Source organism: Mirounga angustirostris, unplaced genomic scaffold (genome assembly GCF_029215605.1).
Source record: "Mirounga angustirostris isolate CCGP_5_RB_7025 unplaced genomic scaffold, mMirAng1.0.hap1 SCAF_1, whole genome shotgun sequence".
In the NCBI taxonomy this organism is placed as follows: Eukaryota; Metazoa; Chordata; class Mammalia; order Carnivora; family Phocidae; genus Mirounga; species Mirounga angustirostris.
The window spans coordinates 149332087-149354335 of record NW_026991709.1 but is presented as its reverse complement, the minus strand read 5'-3'; the positions used below and the strand labels follow the sequence as shown (position 1 = coordinate 149354335).

Here is a 22249-nt window from a genome sequence, read left to right as displayed (position 1 = left end):
GAGCGCCTCTTTAGGCTTCATGCTCAGAGCAGAGTCTGCTTGGGTTTCTCTCTCCTTCAGGTCCCCCCCCCCCCCCCGGCTCTCTCTCAAATAAAATCTTTTTTTTTTTTTTAAGATTTAATTTATTTACTTGAGAGAGAGATTGAGCGAGAACACAAGCTGGGGGGGGGAGGGGGAGGAAGAGGGAGAAGCAGACTCCCTGCTGAGCAGGGAGCCTGATGCAGGGCTCCATCCCAGGACCCTGGGATCATGACCTGAGCCGAAGGCAGATGCTTAACTGAGTCACCTAGGCATCCTGAATAAATCTTAAAAAAAAAAAAAAAATATATATATATATATATATATGTATTTGTAGGGTTAGTTGTTTCTCACATTCTGTTTTGTTTTTTCTTTCTGGCAAAATCCTATAGAAAAAAGAAAAATTCCCTTCCTGGAACATAATGAAAAACATACAGATTGGGAATTCAGAGGACTTCCTTTTAAAGAATTGTATCATCTTAAGCATACTTTGGCAAGATTGGAAGTTCTTTAAGTGTGATTACTTGTAAAAGATGTTAGTATTTCCACTGTCACTCATCTTTTCAGTGTTTTTGAGCTCCTTCCTAACCATTATTACTGTATTAGAATTTCTGACCAGGTGTTGTACTGTATTTGACATATGTTGAAGCAGCTGGAAAAGTATGGTCTTAGGGTTGTGCTGACCTAGATTCAGATCCTGGCTTTACCTTTTATTACCTATGTGATCTTGGGCAATTTATATAACTGGTTTTAGTGTCAGCTTTTTGTCTATAAAATCGAGATAATGGACCTACATCATTGGGGCTGTTATGTAGATTAAGCGTAATTGTGTACAAAAAATGTTTAGTTTGCATTGAATGTTCCTTAACATAATGGTTTTTGTTCTCTCCTTTTTCTCCTCTTATCTCTTTTTTCTCCTCCTTACGTTTTGTAGTTTTTGGTATTACCATGCAATATGAAATACTGTGTGATTATGTGATTTGTTGTAATGCTTATTGGAACATCACTGCATCTTTTTTTTTTTTCCTAGATCTTATTAAAGTTTAGATGGATTTCAGGATTTATGGTGGACATGGTAGTATAGCTACATGAGACCCTGCCACCTGTGATATTGTCAACGATACGGTGTGATGGCAGATAGAGAAAACAGTCTGGCAGCAGCTGTGCCATGTGCCTTTTATTTTCCTATATCTTGAAGAATCTCCATAAATATTCGCTGTTTATCTTCATTTAGGTTTAGAAAATTGTTCCTTAAGATCTGTTTTTTTTTTTTTTTTTTTTTTTAAGATTTTATTTATTTGAGAGAGAGAATGAGAGTGCACAGAGGGGGGAGGGTCAGAGGGAGAAGCAGGCTCCCCACTGAGCAGGGAGCCTGATGTGGGACTCCATCCTGAGACTCTAGGATCATGACCTGAGCCGAAGGCAAGTCACTTAACCAACAGAGCCACCCAGGTGCCCAAGATCTGTTTTTAATAAGGTATGATTTACCTAGCTTTGATACTTTGGTGAGGGTAACTCATTAGCTTTATTCTCTACTTTCCCCTTTTCTTTTTTTATTTTAATTGTTCACTAGCCACACGTTTTGATGTCTAAAAGTAGTTGTTGTCAAGTACAGATTCCAGGATCCCACCTCTAGCCCCTCCATAAATGTGAAAGACATCATGCTCTATTAATAGAATGATGCTTAATGGTTAGTGTATTTTCTCCCCCTGGTTGGGAGACTTAGCTATGGTGATATTATCCTTAAAGGCCAGCATTGGGTCAACAACCTCATAGGGCTGTATTAGATAGGGATTGCATTGGCTGCATGTAATGGACAACAAATAATAGTGGCTTAATAAAGTACCTTTTTCCCCTTCTGTAACTGGAGTGGCAGCCTCTGTGCCCTAATTAAGCACCCAGGCACCTAGTTTTTACTCCCCCGCACTTAGAACGGAACTCTCATTCTCATAGTTGCAGCGTAGTTGTTCTACCTCTAGCCTCATGCTGGTGTTCCAGGCTGGAAGAATATGGCAAAAGGACAGAGGCACGTGACAACTGAGTTGGCTCCCTTTCAAAGAACTTTCTCCTGGAAGCCTTACCCAGTGACTTCCATTTCTAGTTTATTGGCCAGAACCATGTAATTTGGCCATTTGCAAGGGAGGCTATGAAATAAAGCTTTTTTTAGCTGGGCACATTATTACTTCAAACAAAATAGGTCAAGGTTCTGTTATTAAAGAAGAAGGGAAAGTTTTATGTTGGATAAGCAACTAAAAATGTTGGCTTTGGTGTTTTTATTTTTTAATTTAGTTAAATAATACATTATGAGTAAATAATTTAACCATAGTAATCAGTTAATAAATGTTAGCTTTAATCTAAAGAGGCAGTTGCTTACCAGTTAAGAGCATGGTATTGAGTCATTATGTAGTTCTGGTTTCTGGACCCTGCTCTGCCTCTTACTAGTTTATGACATAAGTCTTATTTTTGTAATTATTATTATTGTATTAGATGAAAAAATGAAATGCAAGTAAAGAAAGTGCTCAGCATAGTACTTGGCACACAGAATAAGTGTTCGATGGATGTTAATGCTCATGATGGTAATAATGAGCTCATGCCCATGAAGATTGGGCCATTTTTGTGTTTGCTCTGCCTTAAATGAGTAATTTTTTTCCTTGAAAATACATATCATTGCTTGGTCAATTTATCTATTCAGAAAATATTTATTGAATTTCTGTTACGTGCCAGGTACTGTTCTGGATGCTAGGGATACAGCAGTGAAGCAGGAAGAAATCCCTGCTTTTGTGGAGTTTATAATCTATGGTGATAAAGGACAAAAATAAAGCAGAGAAAGGGGTTGGAGACTGCTAGGGATAGAGGTGAGTTTTTGTTTTGTTTGTTTTTAAAGATTTGTTTATTTTAGAGAGAGGAAGCGGTGGGAGGGGCAGAGGGAGAGAGAGTCTCAAGCAGAGTCCGCACTGAGTGCAGAGCCCAATGCAGGGCTCAATCCAAGGACCCTGAGATATGACCTGAACCCAGATCAAGAGTCTGAAGCCTAACCCACTGAGCCACCCAGGCGCCCCTAGAGGTGGGTTTTAAATAGATCAGGGAAAACCTCACTGAGAAGATGACATTTGAGAAAAGACCTGAAGAAGTATTCTGGTTATCTGCAGGAAGCTTGCTCCAGGCAGAGGGAGCAGCAGGGGTGAACGCCCTGAAGTGGAATGGTAGCACGCTCATGTGACTAAGGAATAGGAGGCAAGAGTGGCTGGAGCAGAGTGAGGTGGGGTGAGGAGGCAGACAGGGGAAGAGATCAGAAGAGTAAGGTGATAGGGTTGTGGTCCTGACCATAAGACGGGGTGAAGCCTTGTAAGTCATTGTGGGTACCTGGCGTTTGCTTTGAGAACGAATGAAAATCATTGCAGGGTTTTGAGCAGAGGATTAATATAAACTGTTTTAAAAGGATAATTCAGGCTGCTATATAGAGAACAGTTTTATAAGGGTGCAAGGGTAGAAGGAGAGTTTATCCAGTGGAGAGAAGTAGTATTGGAGTTGGTGAGAAGTAATCAGATGCTAGATATAACATATTTTGGAGTTAGAGAGTTGCCATTGGATTAGATGTGAAAAGATTCTAAGAGTTTTGGCTGGAGCATCCGGAAGGATGGAGTTACCATCCGTTGAGATGAGAGATTACCAGAGTGAACAGGGGACAGAGAGATGATTCATTACAAAACCATCAGGCTGTGTGAATAATTACTCAAAGCATATGGCAGTGTGTCTTTATTTTCATCTTTGTATGGAGAGAATAGCATGATTTTTATGATGATGACTATTCTTACAGCTGTTTTACCAGTTCTAGGAGCTTTAATTTTCAACATGACACTGACAAGAGAAAAGGGTTTTCAAAATTATAATTTCCTTGTATTTTCCCTGATTCAGTTGACAGTGCCTTAATCATCTTTCAGAATGAAGAGTCTGGGCTAGCTCTTTAGTTGAATGCAAAACCTTACAAAAGAACACTTAAAATCTTTAGAAAATGTATCTGTTATAATGATGGCTGGCCAAAATTTGGAAGAAATTATCTTACACTGATTTGATTTGTTTATTTTTTTCCTCGCAGTTAGGAATAATATCCATTTTTAACTTCCTTTCTTACGTTTCTGGGTCTAGTAAAGTGGCCAGAGACTAAAAATTTTTTTAGTGCTCCTCATGCCTTTGGGCATCTCCTTTTCTGTCTTGAGGGATGAAATTACCCAATTTGAAGAATTTTAGGAGAAAGCTCATTCATATTTTTGTATACTTAATCCATTATGTATGTACTGTATGTTAAGACTGCAGTTTAAGAGCTCATTAGGAGGGGTGCTTGGGTGGCTCAGTCAGTTAAGCGTCTGCCTTCGGCTCAGGTCCTGATCCCAGGGTTCTGGGATCGAGCCCCACATCAGACTCCCTGCTCGGCGGGGAGCCTGCTTCTCCCTCTGCCTGTCTCCCCCTCCCCGGCTTGTGCTCTCTCTCTCTCACTCACTCTCTCTCAAATAAATAAAATCTTCAAAAATAAGAGCTCACTAGGAGAGGACAGAAGAATGGAAGAAACGGGGATATAGGGAATGGTGCATGGAGGATACACAACTGTTTAAAGTAGTGAAAGTCTGAGTCAGGATGTTTTATTGGAAACTGGTTTACATTTTCTGTTATATTATTCTTCATATTAGTCCCATGCTTGTAGAGAGCATTAGAACAGTAGCTTTTACACTTTTCCTTAAACCGTTCGGAAGAGATCTCTTTTACAATTTGCGTGTGTATTTGTACTGAAGTAAAAGTTTTACAAAATACCATTTACTTTTACTATGTGCCATGCATGCTGATGTTTTCTATTTGACTCTGTTTACTCTAAGAAAAATGATGGCCGAAACTCTGTAAATTAACTTGTAGTGTGAAAATTTTCTCATAAAGGAACATGCTTTAAAGAGATGAGTATTTTTAAAATTTGTATCTCTCTTTTTAAAAAATAATTTATTTTATTTTTATTTTAAGTAGGCTCCACGCCTAATATGGGGCTTGAACTCACCACCCTCAGATTAAGAGTCGCATGCTCTACCTGTTGAGCCAGCCAGGGGCCCCAGAATTTGTATCTCTAATCCTGTGTTTTCAAAGTCTTTCAAAAAATTGGAGAATAGCTAAAATGATTATAAAGACATTTTGAAGGTATTCTTCTCTACATTATTGTTATTTTCTGTGAATAAATTTTTTCTAATGGAAGATAGAACATCATTAGCTATTCTGAATTAGTGGTGTTGAGTATTGAGTTTTTACTGCATTACCATAAGCCTTTATGTTAGAACTTCAAAATATTTTTCAATTGCTGAATAATGTTTTGGTATTTGGGGAAGATAATATGAAGGTCAATGAAAGTGATTTATTGTTAGCATGGAAGAACTGGAGCCTGCATGTCTCTTTTTATCATTAATATGGGAAATGCTGGCGACTTTGTCTTTTGGCCATTTGTTAAATCACATCTTGCTTCTAGGGAGATTTATTAAATGAGTGATTCTTTGTGTAAAAGAAAGGTATTTTAGTATGTAGACAATTATGATTGATAATACCTAGGTTTAGTGTTTCATTATTAGTGAAATTAATTCTGTGTTTAATAATGACTAGGAATTAATAACAATTAAACTTTCCAAATTGCTATGTCTGTATTTTTAATGCCAGCATGGTTTTGGTTTATGTATGATATGACATTAGTATGTTTAAAGCTAGTATTTCAGATTTTGTATAAGTATACAGTAAATAATCAATGATTGGTTATCCAGGGGTAGAGTAACTGGTTTGAGAGTTAATACTGGTTTAAAAAAATACCACTAGGTAGCACATTTGCAAAAATTAAATGAAAAAGCATCAGGGAATACATTTACATATTAGAAGACATCTGTTATCTAGGACCTAAGGTACCCTGTAGAGGTCTCATTGTGTCTTCTGTGACTTAAGAATTCGCCTCTCATCTTAGTCTGACAGATATGTGACCTGCATGATTAGCTTCCTTCCTCTGGGGTTTCCCAGAGTGGGGCAGCAGCCTCTCATTGAAGGCAAGAGAGTTGTTAAATTTTCTAAAGGGATTCCATGCAGAAACAACTTGGAAAGGAAAGGTTGGGGGAGGGAGAAAAGTTAATGCCAGGCACTACTGTACTGCCTAATTCTGTCCCATACTCATGTGCAAAACAAAGGGAGTTCAGTGGAGAAGCAGATTGCAAACTATTTCAATAGTAGCCTGTTGGATCCTTCTTATCAAGGAATATGTTAGTGGTCCTAAACTATTATCAAAATGATTCAAGTACACTATTGGATAATGTCATTGAATGGCAAATGTGTTCTTGAATGTTGGATTTTATTTTGAATTTTGCATATCATGAGCTTTGTGCAGAGCTTTTGCTTAGTTTGTCAGAGTTGTGATTTGGGTTTATCCATGTCATTGTTGACTATGGTTGTGTATGTTTGGCTTTGGTCAGGGACTTTCAAATGGATTTCAGTATAACAAACAAATTCTATTGAATTATATAATTGTATATGTAAATTTTTTAAAAAGATTTTATTTGTTTATTTGACAGAGAGAGAGAGAGAGAGACAGTGAGAGAGGGAACCACAAGCAGGGGAAGTGGGAGAGGGAGAAGCAGGCTTCCCGCTGAGCAGGGAGCCCGATGCGGGACTCGATCCCAGGACCCCGGGATCATGACCTGAGCCGCAGGCAGACACTTAACCGACTGAGCCACCCAGGCGCCCCTCAAATTGTTTTCAAATTTTAATATCTGTAGCACATTTATACTATTAGAAATTTGATGTCATACTTGAAGGGATTTTTTTGGTAACAGCTTTATTGAAATATAGTTCACATACTTTGAAATTTGCCCTTTTAAAATATGCAGTTCAGTGTATTCACAGAGTTGTGCAACCATCACCACTGTCTAATTCCAAAACATTGTCATGGCTCGAAACTCCATATCCATTAGCTGCACTCCCTATTTCCCCCTTCCTCTAGTTTCTGGCAACCTCTAATCTCCTTCTGCATATGGATTTGCCTATTCTGGACATTCTACATAAATAGAATCATACTGATGTGAAATGTTGGGGTCAGGAAACAAACAGCAAGAAAAAATTCTTGAGACATCTTTGGTGCAAAAAAGTGTGGTTTTATTAAAGCACGGGGACAGGACCTCTGGGCAGAAAGAGCTGCACTGGGATTGTGAGGAGTGATGACTGATGATATAGTTTCAAGTTGGAAGGAAGTCTCTAAAGAATTTGGAAGCAAGGTTTCCAGGACCTTGAGGGGCTAAGCTGTTAGGACAAGGTCATTTACTACTGTCTAGTAAAACTTTAGTCATAAGACTCTTCAGATGTGTATCAGTGGGCCATATGCTTAGAGGATGATTGCTAACGTCTATCTTGGGGAAGGGGGCGGTTAGAGATAAAGGTAGTTTCCAAAGGATTTTTACAGGATCCTGGAGGTCTGGCTAATGTCAAGCTAAGGTTGCCTTTTGCCTCTAGAAGTATTAACATTGAGGCAGCTAATAAGCTCCTTGAGGAAGGTCACTCTGCCTGTCTCAAGCAGGGCTGTAAGTTGTAAGGAATTTTAATTTTTTTTCTTTTGCCTTTGTTCTCTATATCTTATTGATATGTATTGCATTGATATATTTTTTTCATATTGTACCAGCCTTGCATACCTGGAATGCATGTTACTTGGTTGTGCTGTATTAGCTATTTTGGATTCAATTTGCTAATATTTTGTTAAGGATTTTGCAGCTAAATTCATGAGAGGGAATGGTCTGTAGTTTTCTTAATTCTTGTGATGTCTTTGTCTGGTTTTGGTATTGGTAATAATTAGTTTATAAAATGAGTTGGTTCCCACTTCTTCCATTTCTGGAAAACGTGTAAAATGGCTGTTAATTCTTCTGTCAGTGTTTGGTAAAATTCTCCAGTGAAACCATCTGGGCCTGGGATTTTTCAAGAACTTTTAAATTGCAAATTTGATATCTTTAATAGTGTTAGTATTATTCAGGTTATCTGTTTCATCTTGACTGAGTTTCGATAGTTGTTTTCAAAGAATTGGCCCATTTTTTCTAAATTGTGGAATTATGAGCTAAACTTGTTGTTTTTTTGTTTTTTGTTTTTAAAGATTTTATTTTAAAGGAATCACTACACCCAACGTGGGGCTCAAACTTAAAACCCTGATATCGGGCGCCTGGGTGGCTCAGTTGGTTAAGCGACTGCCTTCAGCTCAGGTCATGATCCCAGGGTCCTGGGATCGAGTCCCGCATCGGGCTCCCTGCTCTGCAGGGAGCCTGCTTCTCCCTCTCCCACTCCCCCTGCTTGTGTTCCCTCTCTCGCTGTGTCTCTCTCTGTCAAATAAATAAATAAAATCTTTAAAAAAAATAAAAAATAAAATAAAACCCTGATATCAAGAGTTTTATGCTGTACCGCCTGCAGGCGCCCCAAGCTAAAGTTGTCTGTAGTATTCTCTAATCTTTTTTAAGAAATTGAGGTAGAAGTTGTATAACATAAAACCCACCATTTTAAAAGTGTACATTTCAGTGGTTTTTAGTATATTCATGGCATTTTGCAACCACTGTCTAATTCCAGACATTTTCATCACCCAGAAAGAAATCCTTTTCCCATTAAGCAGTAACTTCCCATTGTCTTCTTTTCCTAGCCCCTGGTAACTAGTAATGTATTTTCTGAATGGATTTGCCCAAATGGGACATTTCATATAAATGGAGTCATACAGTTTGTAATTGGTTTATTTCACACAGCATCATATTTTCATGGTTATCCATGTTGTTGCGTATATCAGTACTTGTTCTTTGGTTCATGGTCCCATCACTCTGACCTCTGCTTCCATTATCTCATCTTCTTCTCTGACTCTCCTGCCTTTCTCTTATAAAAGAAAGACCCTATAATTACCTTGGGCCCACCCAGATTATCCAGGGTAGTCTTCTCATCCTTAATTTAATAACACATGCAGTCTTTTTTGCAATATAAGGTAATGTTCACAGGTTTCAAGGATTAGGACATGGATACTTTGTGGGAGGCCATTATTTTACCTACCACATGGACTTTAGATTTTTTATTATTATCCACCACTCCCTGAGACTCTGTTCTTTTTTTTTTTCCAGTCCCTTTTCTCTCTGTTTATTTTTTATTTTATTATATTTTTGGGGGGTTGTCAAATTTTATATCAAGACAGTGTTTAACAATATACATATACACTTTTAAGTACAGGAAGAGATAATTCTAGCTGCTTGGAGAAACAAAGGAGCAAGTTGGAATTCACTGACAGCTTTATTTATTTATATTATGTTATGTTGGTCACTGTACAGTACTTCATTAGATTTTGATGTAGTGTTCCATGATTCATTGTTTGCATATAACACCTAGTGCTCATTGCAATACGTGCCCTCCTTAATACCCATCACGGGCTAACCCATCCCCCCACTCCCCTCCCCTCTGAAACCCTCAGTTTGTTTCCCCCGAGTCCATAGTCTTGTCATGGTTCGTCTCCCCCTCTGATTTCCCCCCCTTCATATTTCCCTTCCTTCTCCTAATGTCCTCCATGCTATTCCTTATGTTCCACGTGTAAGTGAAACCATAGGTCAAGTAAACTGTTGATCTTGTCCTCAGGACTGAATTTATCCTCCGTCGTCTCTATTGTTGAGCCCATCCAACACATTTTTATTTTGGAAATTGCATATTTCAGTTGTATACATAATTTCCATTTGGTAGTTTTTTTTTTTTTTTAATACTATTTCTTTGCTGAAATTTTCTATTTTTTATTTAGGAGAATTCTTAATTGTTTATTGAAATATTTTTATGATGACAGCTTTAAAATTCTTGTCAGATAATTCCAGATTGTGGTTCATTTTGGTGTTGGCATCAGTATGGTTCTCTTTCTTATTCATGTGTGTTTTTCCTCATTCTTGATGTGTGATTTTTAAAAAATTTTATCCTGGACATCTAAGATATTAATGTGAGGAGAGTCTTTATCCTGCTTAAATCTTTTATTTTAGTAGGTACTAACTCTATTTAGGTTTAGTGTGTAGGTTCTGGCCTGCTTTTGGGAGCTCTGTCTTTCCTATGATAATTTAGTTTTCAGAGCTCTTGCAGTGCTATTCTCTTTATTATTCTGGCATCGCAGGAGCTCCTGCTTGATCTCTACAGGTGTTGCCTGGGCTGACTGGTAGGTGTGGGTCCCCATCTCTGCTCCTGCTAAGGGCAGATTGGCTGGATATTACTCCAAGTGTGGCAAATCTGGCCTACTGCCGTCTGGGGATGGGGTGGAGACCCTGCTGATGCCGATGTTGTAGTGAATTGGGGTCCCCCGCTATCCTGGATAGGGACTGGGGAGTCCTGGGGAGGGTCTGTCTCCCATCTAGGTCTCTGCTAAGCTTCCCCTTTTATAGTCCTTTGGCCAGAAAGCAAGATTTTCTCATTTGTTTGTCTGTCTGTGTTGGTGGTTCCGGGTTGTAGGCTGTTCATGGATATATGGGACATAAGAGGAAAACCCAGTGAACTCACAGTGGTGCTTTTCCTCACATCCCAAGGCCCCTAGCTCATCTACCTTCTTTCCATCTGTCAGGGTCATTGTATGATTATCTGTTAAATTATTTCTAGGGTATTCAGTTCTGTTTAGAGGAGAGGAACGGGGAAATGTGAGCCTGTGCCATCATACTCTAGAATTGGAACTGTGGCCGTTTTGATTTTTCCTCCCTTCTGGTGTTATTAGCAATTCTGTGAAATGGCCAAGGCTTTGGTTTTTATTGACACCCGACTTTTTGGGGTGTTATGTGTTGCTGAGTGTAGGAACAAGGTAAGAATTACTCTCTTGTTTATTATTTACTTTTCTTTCTAGAGAGAGAGCAAGTGCACGAGCTGCGGGGGGAGGGGGAGAGGGAGAGAGAACATCTTAAATGGAGCCCAGTGCAGGGCTCAGTCTCACAATCCTGAGATCAGGACCTGAGCTGAAATCAAGAGTCGGATGCTTAACCGACTGAGCCACCCAGGCACCCCGCATTATTTTCTTGTTTAAATTGTGTGGGAATTACATGAAAAAGTGCTCAACATCGCTTGGCATCAGGGAAATCCAAATCAAAACCTCAGTGAGATACCACCTCACACCAGTCAGAATGGCTAAAATTAACAAGTCAGGAAACGACAGATGTTGGCGGGGATGCGGAGAAAGGGGAACCCTCCTACACTGTTGGTGGGAATGCAAGCTGGTACAGCCACTCTGGAAAACTGTATGGAGGTTCCTCAAAAAGTTGAAAATAGAGCTACCATATGACCCAGCAATTGCACTACTGGGTATTTACCCCAAAGATACAAATGTAGGGATCCGGAGGGGTACGTGCACCCCAGTGTTTATAGCAGCAATGTCCAGAATAGCCAAACTGTTCAATCACAGATCTGTACCTCTGAAATAAATAATCAGTATATGTTAAAAAAAAAAAAAGCAAGAGGGGAAGAATGAAGGGGGGGAAATCGGAGGGGGAGACGAACCATGAGAGAGGATGGACTCTGAAAAACAAACTGAGGGTTCTAGAGGGGAGGGGGGTGGGAGGATGGGTTAGCCTGGTGGTGGATATTAAAGAGGGCACGTTCTGCATGGAGCACTGGGTGTTATACACAAACAATGAATCATGGAACACTACATCAAAAACTAATGATATAATGTATGGTGACTAACATAACAATAAAAAAGGAAAAAAAAAGACCAAAGCAGGAAAAAAAAATTTTTTTTTACCTGCTAGTTTCAGCATTCAAAAAAAAAATGTGTGTGAATTAGAAGTGTCATGTTCTTATCTGTTCATCTATTTACTCATTTATGTATTTATCTTTAGGGAGTGGAGCAACGGCTGTGGTCCAAGCAGCATATTGTGCCCCTAAGAAGGAGAAAGTGGCAATCAAACGGATAAACCTTGAGAAATGTCAAACTAGCATGGATGAACTCCTGGTATGCACATCTCATATTTTTTATGTGGGAATTATACTCCTATGTGTATTCATGTTAGAGTGGGAAATAACTTGAAATTTTTTATTACTTTTCTTAAAAAAAGGTGTTGGAATTTGCTCATCAAGTAATGCTTATTATAAAATTTATAAAACTCCAGGTAAATAGAAAAAAATTAGTTGTAATCCTCCCATTCTGAGATTAACACTTGCTATATAGTTTTTCAGACTGTGCACATTTAAATATCTTTGTATTTTGATGATAATGTAATCATTTACTTGTTCTTTTCATTGGAAAATTTATCAAATTCTTTGTGTCTATAAATATGAATTAATATGCCTTTCAGTATGTGTGTAGTATTCTGTTGCATAGGTAGACCACATTTTATTTAACCTATTTCTCATGTTGGACAATTACCTTTTTCCTCTTTTTTATTGTTTTAAACAATGCTGCTTCTCTCTTTCCTGAAACTAGTATCATGCAATTGTGATACCTGGTCAAATGGAATATGCTTTAAAAGGCTTTGGCCTCCTAGGAACATGGTACCAATCTGCATTCTGACCACTGATACAAGATGAGAGGTAGAAGGTGGCATTGCCTTCTCCAAAAGCTAGGGAAAAAGAGAAGAAAGGGAGTCTCAGGGATTAATAGCTGCAAGAACTGATCTGTGGAATTAAAAGCTAGACACACAGGGATTGTTTTGTACTTCTTTTATGAGCCATGATACCCAGAGTTGTTTTTAAGTGTATAGTAAGTGCTCAGTAAAGGACATGAGATAGATTCTCAAATCATTTAACTTTGTAAATCCTCAGTTTCTTTGGCTTAAAATGGAAATAATAACATCTGCTTTGTATATCTCATGAGGTTTATCTTTCTTTTTTTAAAAATTTTTAAAAAAGATTTTACTTATTAGAGAGTGGGAGGAGGGGCAGAGGAAGAGAGAGAATCTCAAGCAGACTCCATGCTGAGTGTAGAGCCTGATGCGGGGCTTGATATCACAACCCTGAGATCATGACCTGAGCCAAAATCAAGAGTTGGATGCTTAACTGAGTGAGCCACCCAGGCGCCCCCTTCATGAGGTTTTTCTTGAGGATGAAATGATCCAGTACTTGAAAAGTATAAACTGCCATACAAATAGGAACTAATGTTACTTTATTAAGTATTTCTTTTATTAAGTATTTCTCTAAGGTCATGTACAGCTAGTGATAGGCAGGAGTTAGCACTGGGATGATCTGACACTCCAGAAGTCTTTCTGTTCCCAGGTTGGATTTAATTTCTGGTTGAGCCTGTACTGAGTATTAGGGAATATTGGAATAAAAGGAAACGAGATAATAGAATTATGCATTGAACTTTTAGCAGATTAAACAAATGCATCTCTTCAGGAGTTGGTAATGTGTGAGCAAAAGCTAAAGAAGAAAGTTGCTAGAGTGGTCTTGGGCCTCTTTGGTGAGAGAATATACACTTGAAAGGAGATGCTGATGGAAATCCTAGGTAGTGATCTTGGATTTATAGATGCCCACAACCCCTTAGAGTATCATTTGGATATTTGAACTGCAATGATCATAAAAGAAGGTTGTAAATTGTAAACTAATTGTTTTGAGGAAAAACAGAATTTTTAACCTACCTATTAAGACTGGAATTTGATGGGCGCCTGGGTGGCTCAGATGGTTAAGCGTCTGCCTTCAGCTCAGGTCATGATCCCAGGGTCCTGGGATCGAGTCCCGCATCGGGCTCTCTGCTCACTGGGAGCCTGCTTCTCCCTCTGCCTCTCTCTCTCTCTGTCTCTCATGAATAAATAAATAAAATCTTTTAAAAAAAAGAAAAAAGACTGGAATTTGAGAAGCCCAGTATGAATTTGTATCATTTGCCAGTTACTTTATATAACTGATAAGGATATCATAAAGGTGAATGAAAGTCTTATTTATTACCTCATGACTAAAGAAATGGAGGTTCAAAGTTTAAATAACTTGACTGTGCTCACATGATGGTAACAGCAAACATCTTTTTAGTGATAGGCACTTAAGTGTATTTTACCCTCATAAACACCTCCATGAGACAGGTGGTAGCTCCATTTTAGATGAAGGAAGTAAATCACAATAAGTGACAGTCTGGATTAAAAATCAGGTCTTTCTGAGTGAAGTCTATTCTATTTCATGTAATAGTAACTAAGTATAATCTTGGTTCAAAAGTAGAAAGAGCATCTGTTCTCAGATATTTGACATCTTGAAAATAATATTTGTGTTATTACACTAGGGCCTTACTTGTAGAGGAATGCAAATTTGGTATAGCTTAGTAAAAGAAAAAAAATAAATTAGACCTCTATAATTTTGCCCACATGGTCCAGTAAACTTTACATTAAAATATAGTATTTATATATTTGGCAAATAAGTAAGGGGGGGGGAAGTGACTTTTAGTAAAACAAATTTTTAAAAAAAATTTTTTTATTTATTTGAGAGAGGAAGAGAGAGAGCACGAGTGGTGGGAAGGGGCTGAGGTAGAGGGACAGGCCAACTCGGTGCTAAGCACACAGCCCCATGCAGGACTAGATCCCAGGACCCTGGGATCATGACCTGAGCTGAAGGCAGATGCTTAACTGACGGAGCCACCAAGGCGCCCCTTTAGTAAAGCAAATTTAAAATGATTGGCCTTTTTGGATGGGCGCCTGGATGGCTCAGGTGGTTAAGCGACTGCCTTCGGCTCAGGTCATGATCCTGGAGTCCCTGGATCGAGTCCCGCATCTCTGCCTCTGACCCTCCCCCCTCTCATGTGCTCTCTCTCTCTCATTCTCTCTGTCTCAAATAAATAAATAAAATCTTTAAAAAAAAAATAAAAAATGAATAAAAAATAAAAAAAATAAAATAATTGGCCTTTTTGGAGGGCAAACAAGTGAGATCCTACTAAAGTCTGAAGAAACATTGGGAATATAAAGAGGGCTGGATTTGTTTGTGGTATTTGTATTGTCAAGGACCTGAGATCTGAGTGAGAAGGGCTCCATTTCTAAGAGATAAGAAGCCCTTTAGTTTATCTTAGAAAATCTATTAGATCAGCATGCCACACTTGTGGTGTCATGATTTTAAATTTGTTTTCAAAATGGTCTCTAATGTAGAAAGGGTGCTGTAGAACCAGGTTCTAGGTGTGTATCCTGTGTGACAGTTATTAGTGAGGAGGCAGTGTATTGCTCCTTTGTCTTGTCAAAATGTTTTCTTGTCTGACAACCTTTGCTACGTGTGGTGGGAAAATCAGCTGTCAAATCTTACTACATTTATTTTTTCTGGAGATGTTACTCACAGGCACACTAGGCAGTATTTTGAGCTTTTTCTCTTCTCTGGTAGATGCTAGGACTAGATTCATTGGCCAGACAGCTGAGGGGAACATAAAGATGCTTAAAATGTCTTTCCTTCTACTGGGAGGCTCACAGTCCAGTTGAATGAAGAGTTAAGGCTCTTGTCTGCTGTATAAGGCCAAGCATGACAGATGCCTAGGAGAGGTGTCAAATACTGTGAAGTAAGAGGAGGAGGCATGCTCCTCATTACAAAGATGGAGGCCTCTGTGGAGATTTTTGTGTTCTGGCCCACCAGGGCTGGGGATGCTTTGAACAGACAGAGATAGAAACCCTACCAGGCAGGGGTTTAGAATTAGGAAAGAATTCATTTTTATGTATATATTCATAAATATTAATATAACTGAAACAACATTTTCATAAAACAGTTCTTAATTATATTCTGTGGAATGCACTCTGATTTTCTATTTTTTTTGTTTCTAACTTTACTTAGTTTGTGTCATGGCCCATGTGGGTTGCAACCCATGGTTTGAGGTACACAGGGCCACACAAAGAGGTATTAGGACTTTAAACTCAGGCAGTGACAGTGATAAGGGAAAGGAATACACATTCCCTAGACATTTTATAGATGGAAGAATTGTTAGTTTTATTTATTTATTTATTTTTTTGGTGGGCAGCAAAGCAAGGTTTATTGAGCAATTGCAAAGTATAGCACAAAGCTCCCGAGGAGGGAGGGGACCCAAGAGGGTTGCCCGAATTGTTAATTTTAGAATGAACATTCCATGAGGGCAGGGACTTTATTGTGTTCAGTTAGTATGAATGAATGAGTAAATTAACATTATTTGGGGACTGATTGAATGGTGTGAAGTGGAGGAAAACTGTTTGTGTCGGGGTAGGTAGAAAACCAGGAGTAAATGTTAGAAATCAAGATGAACGAGTTCCAGGAAAGAACAAAAAGTCATCGTTAAACAATGCTTGAGAAAGCTTCAGGTGGAGAACAGAGAAGTCCACACAAAACCTCTGGCAGCAGCAGGTAACAGGACTTTCAAGAAAGCACTTTCAGTAGGACGGATGGAATTCACTTCGATGTGGGAGGGAGCTACTGGGAAATTTGAGTCAGAGTGAATATAGCACTCTTGCAAAGCATTTACATATTTATTTTTGCTTTTGAAAGGAAAGGGAAAAGGATAACTCCGATGGGAGTTAAGATAAAGGAACCCCCCTCCACTCCCCCCCACCTTTAAAGGAATAGAAGAGAAGGAAAGAAATCTTTAAGGCCCTTTCAGTTTGAATTTGATGGTTCTCTGATAGCCTCCTGTTAGAGGACCCTTGGTGGTTCCCCCTCTCAGGGTGGAGCTGAAAACCCTTAGCTTCACTTTTAAGACATTGGACCGTTTGACCCCAGTTCTGTGTGTGTGAATTGTCACCCTCTATCTCCCCTCCCCTATCCAGTTGGTCACTAAGTCCTATGATTTATACCTCTTCAGTATACCTCTTGACTCCTTCCTTTCTTTCCATTCATATAGCCATGTATTTTTAATTTATTTTTATTTTTTTTTTAAAGATTTTTATTTATTTATTTGACAGAGAGCACAAGCAGGAGCAGCAGGCAGAGGGAGAGGGAGAAGCAGGCTCCCCGCTGAGCAGGGAGCCCGATGCAGGGCTCCATCCCAGGACCCTGGGATCACGACCTGAGCCGAAGGCAGACGCTTAACTGACTGAGCCACCCAGGCGCCCCGCCATGTATTTTTCATATACCTATTTTGAGGTAGTTTTAAACTTCTAGAAGAGTTGCAAAAGAAGTACAGAAAGTTCCCAAATGCTGTTCACCCATCTTCTAACAGTAACATAACCACAGTGTGATTATCCAAACTGAGTGATTATTTATCAGTTTTCAGGCCACCGTCATCCCTCACCCAGGTCATAGCAACAGCATTCAACAGTGTCTTTGCTTCTAGTCTTGCCTTCTCTCATTTATTTTCTATATTGCAGCCATAATGATTTTTATGAAACGGTATAGATAGTTAAACCTTTGATGCCTTCCCTTTGCTGTTAGGATGAAGCCTAAATTCTTGAACACAGTTACACGGTCCTTTATGATATGGTCCCATGTTATTAAAACAGTCAAACCCATAAAGTCTAGTTACCTTTCCTGTGTCAGTGTCGTAAAACTTTTTACAGGAAGCCTTCCCTGATTATCATTCCTATTTCTGATAATTTGCCTCTCCAGTAAATTCATGTAGTATCCGGTACTTCTCCTATCCAACTGTTTATCATTTTGTGTTGTTAAATTAATATTTGTCTAATGTCTTCACCAGACTATAGGTTTCTTGAGGGCTCACCATTGTAGTCAAGCACCTAGTACTGTGCCTGGCACATAGTAGGCACTTGGTAGATATCTTTTGAAACCATGAACCACTTACCCTAGACAGGTCTACTCATTGCATCCTAAAATGTCTTGCATATTTCATCTTTTTTTTTTTTTTTGTAATTATGTGTGCCTTTCACCTTACACTGTTGTAATTTCCCCATATCCTGCAGAACTAAACTTGATTCCCACCTCCCCTGAGAGGACTGCTTGCCTACCTTCACTGTTCTTTCCAATGAATTCTTGTAGTATTTACTGTCTTTACTACTCATTGGCAATATATGTTGTCATGTATTCCTTCTCATATGTATTTCTCTTATCTCTTGTAATCTTGTATAACTATGTTAACAGGGAGGTGTGTAGTTTTACTTAGTTTTTAGTACCGAAGACTGTGCTGGTGACTTTGGGGGTTGCAAAAATGTGTATGACAAGATCCTTGCTATAAAGGAATTTACATTCAAGTAGAGAAGATGAGAAAAGAAAAACTAATGTTCATGGAGCACTGCTTTTGAATCAGATTATGGGCAGCTTTTACACAATTGATTTTTACTGTACAAATACCAAGGTCATAGGGCAGGTAAAATACTTGAGTAAGAAAAGAGTTGTATAAAGTACTATAGGATTTAATTCATTCAGTAAATATTTATTGCAGGTGTACTGGGTGCCAGGCACAGTGATAAGTGCCAGGAATACAGAGTCTTAGCTTTCATTGAGCTTAAAGTTTTGTGAAGGATACAGAAAAATAAGAAATTATGGTATAATATGAGTTCTGCAGTGTTTAGGGAATCCACTTTTTTTCCATGGATTTTTTTAAATTCAAGTACAATTAACATACAGTGTTATATTAGTTTCAGGTGTACAGTATAATGATTCAACAATTCTGTGCATTAATTAGTGCTCGTCACAGTAAATGTTCTCTTAATTCCCTTTATCTACCCCCCCACCCCGGACTTACCCTCTGGCAACCACCAGTTTGTTCTCTGTATTTAAGAGTCTGGTTTTTTGGTCTCTTTATTTTCTTCGTTTTGTATCTTAAATGCCACATATGAGTGAAATCATATGGTATTTGTCTTCCTCTGACTTAATCTCACTTAACATTATACCCTCTAGGTCCATCCATGCTGTTGCAAATGGCAATACGTCATTCTTTTTTATGACTGAGTAATAGTCCAGTCTCTGTGTGTGTATGTGTGTGCACTATCCACCAGCTTGCATTTAGGGATCCACTTTTAAGTACTTGCTTTATGGAGTTCAGTCCACCAGGGAGGGACAGATAAATGTCCAGTACATATGTGCTGTGATGTAAAGAGATACACAGGGAGTTTGGAAACCAAGAGACACCTAACTCAACTTGGGGAGTTGGTGAAATTGATATTTTGGCTAGATCAGAAGGAAGAATTAGCATTTTTAGTCAGGGTAAAATAATGAGGGAAGTGTATTTGAGGTAGAGGGAATCCACAGCTTTAATATCCATGGTTAGAAGAAGCATGCTCACCTGAGGTTTACTGTGGCTGGATCGTAGGGGGTTTATAGGGGTAGGGCAGTGAGGGAGTAGGATTGAGACTAGAGAGGTAAGCAGGGCCCAGATCACTCAGGGCTCTATAAATTTCTTTATCACACCCAAGCTAATAAATTCATAACCTGAGGTAGAATAAGCTTAGATGGAGCTCAGGTTTCTTCTTTGGACTTAGTTTCTGACCTTGCCATTTCAGGACATTTCTCATTAGAGTGAGAATTGTTAATTATTTCACCAAAATGGGAAGAAACAGTATTTTCAAAGTAAAACAAAACCCACAAACCAAAAAGCACCCTCTACCTGAATAGACATTTTTCCAAAGAAGACATCCAGATGGCCAACAGACACATGAAAAGGTGCTCAACATCACTCATCATCAGGGAAATGCAAATCAAAACCACAATGAGGTATCAACTCACACCTGTCAGAGTGGCTAAAATCAAAAAGAAAAATAACAAGTGTTGACGAGGACGTGGAGAAAAGGGAACCTTCATGCACTATTGGTGGGAATGTAAATTGGTGCAACCACTGTAGAACCACTATAGAAAATGTGGCAACCACTGTAGAAAACAGTATGGAGGCACCTCAAAAAATTAAAACTAGAACTACCATATGATCCAGTAATTCCACTACTGGATGCCCAAAGAAAATGAAAACACTAATTTGAAAAGATATTTGCACCCCTATGTTTATATGTTTATTGCCATAGCCAAGATAGGGAGGCAACCCAAGTGTCTATCTATAGATGAATAGATTAAAAAAAGATGTGATTTTACACAAACACACACACACACATACACAGTGGAATACTACTCAGCCATAAAAAGAATGGAATCTTGCCATTTGTGACAACATGGATGGGCCTAGAGGGTATTATGCTAAGTGAAGTAAGAGAAAGACAAATACCATACAGTTTCTCTTACATGTGGAATCTAAGAAACAAAACAAGTGAACAAAGGAAAAACAGACTATTAAATACAGAGAACAGTCTCACTGCCATGGGCTGGGGAGATGGGAGGGACAGATAAAGGGGGTTAAAAGATATAAACTTAGTTATAAAATAAGTAAGTTACAAAGATGGACAGCATGGTGGTAGATGGTGACTACACTTGTGAGCAGTGAGTAATACATAGAATTGTCAAATCACTATGTTGTATTCCTAAAACTAATACAACATTGTATGTCAACTGTACTTCAGTAATAAAAGTAAATTAAAAAAATAAAGTGGGGCTCCTGGGTGGCTCTGTTGGTTGTGTCTGACTCTTGATTTCGGCTTCCTCTCACTCTGCTCCTCCCCCTCCCCTTTCTCACTCTCTCTCTGAAATAAGTAAAATTTAAAAAGAAAATAAAGACACTTTAAAATAAGCAAGATAAAAACAAACACCACCCTCTGTTTATGAGTAATTATCCTCTGTGGCTGTAAAACCAGATTTCCCAAGAGAGTTTTTCAAGGGTGCCTTGAAGAAAAACATGTGTCCTGGTGGAGGCCTCTGGTGCTATGTAAGGCTGTGATAAATGGTGCATATTTCTAATTTCAAAGATTACAGGTGGAATGAGCAGTCAGAATGGACTGAGGGAAACTGAGGAGGTTTTTGGTTTAACTATTCTCCAAAAGCTCAGAGCCATGGAGATCTTGCATATAGTCTTGGGATTTTCAAATCTGAATTCACTAACTTGTAGTGTGTTTGAGGCTTTCATCTAATAAATTACCATGTTTTTTCTTTGTAGAAAGAAATTCAAGCCATGAGTCAGTGCCATCATCCTAATATTGTGTCTTACTACACGTCTTTTGTGGTGAAAGATGAGCTGTGGCTAGTCATGAAGTTGCTAAGTGGAGGTGAGTAGAGTACAATGAAATGCTAACTTGTGTTGGTTGGAAAGTGACTAAAAATATTCTTTTTTTATCCTGGTTTGGTGTTCATGGACATTTGCATTTGAGGAGATACTGAAAATATTGTATCTGCTGAAGATGCTAGTGTATAAGCTGAGACAGGTTTCACATGTTGCATTTGGTTGCCATGTCTCTTAAATCTCTCTTAATCTGTGATGATTCCCTCCAGCTTCCTCGGTTCCCTGACAGAAACTTGTGGAAGGTTCTGGTCTGAAGGGTCTGAGAATGACTATCTTGTAGAATGACCCACATTTTGGATTTATCTGCTTATTTCTTCCTGGTGATATTTAACTTGATTTGTATTCCCTTCTTTCTTGCAAATTGAAAATTGGATCTAAAGGCTTGATTAGATTTAAGTTAAAAGTTTTTGGACAGTATTTTGTGGGTAATGCTGTGTGTTCAAACACCGGGAAGTATTTCCTGTCTTGTTACATCTTTAATGGTGACGTTACTTTTGATTGCTTAAGGTTTTGACAGCCAGGCCTCACCATGGAAAAGTTAACTTTTTTTCCCTTTGCAGCTAGCAAGTAATCTGTGAGGTGATACTTGGGCACTGTGAGTATCCAGTTCCCCAGCTAAGTCTTTTTTTTTTTAAGATTTTATTTATTTGAGAGAGAGAACACAAGCAGGGGGGAGGGGCAGAGGCAGAGGGAGAAGCAGGCTCCCTGCTCAGCAGTGAGTCAGCCGCAGGGATTGACCCCGGGACTGTGGGATCATGACCTGAGCCGAAGGCAGATGCTTAACCGACTGAACCACCCAGGCACCCCCCCACCTAAGTCTTTCATTTAATTATTTTAGCATCTACTCATAATCCTTGTTTGAATCAATTATTCTGTCAAGGGTGGCAGAGTGGTGACTTATTGCATCCTTTCTTTTACATTTATAAACTAGCATTCTTCTGTGTGAAGGAATTTTACCTCATTAAATAGGGCTCTTTGATTAATCTGTATTGTAGTTTGTACTAAAAATGGAAGATAAATAATTGATTCTTTTTTTTTAAGTACCAGTTTTCAGAGTAAAAAGTTGGTTTAATTTTCACCTCCAACAGTAACAAATGAAGGGTTTGGTTTTTTTTTTTCTTTTTTCCTTTTTCCTTTTTGGGAAGGCTTTCATTTTTTTGAATGTCATTACATAGACACAAAGAATTTTATATATTTGGTGACTTTCAGTCAGTTTTACTCTATTTTTTTGATGCTCAGATTGTCCAA

At 38.7% G+C, this 22249-nt stretch overlaps 1 protein-coding gene across 1 annotated transcript in view; it reads left to right on the top strand.

Moving 5' to 3' along the window:
- The window catches only part of OXSR1 (oxidative stress responsive kinase 1), a 93651-nt gene that overhangs the window by 4951 nt on the left and 66451 nt on the right, over positions 1-22249 (top strand). Inside the window, exons 2-3 of the mRNA XM_064590091.1 lie at positions 11877-11989; positions 20879-20987. Of these exons, the coding sequence (XP_064446161.1) occupies positions 11877-11989; positions 20879-20987 (222 nt within the window). The remainder of the gene's footprint in view (positions 1-11876; positions 11990-20878; positions 20988-22249) is intronic.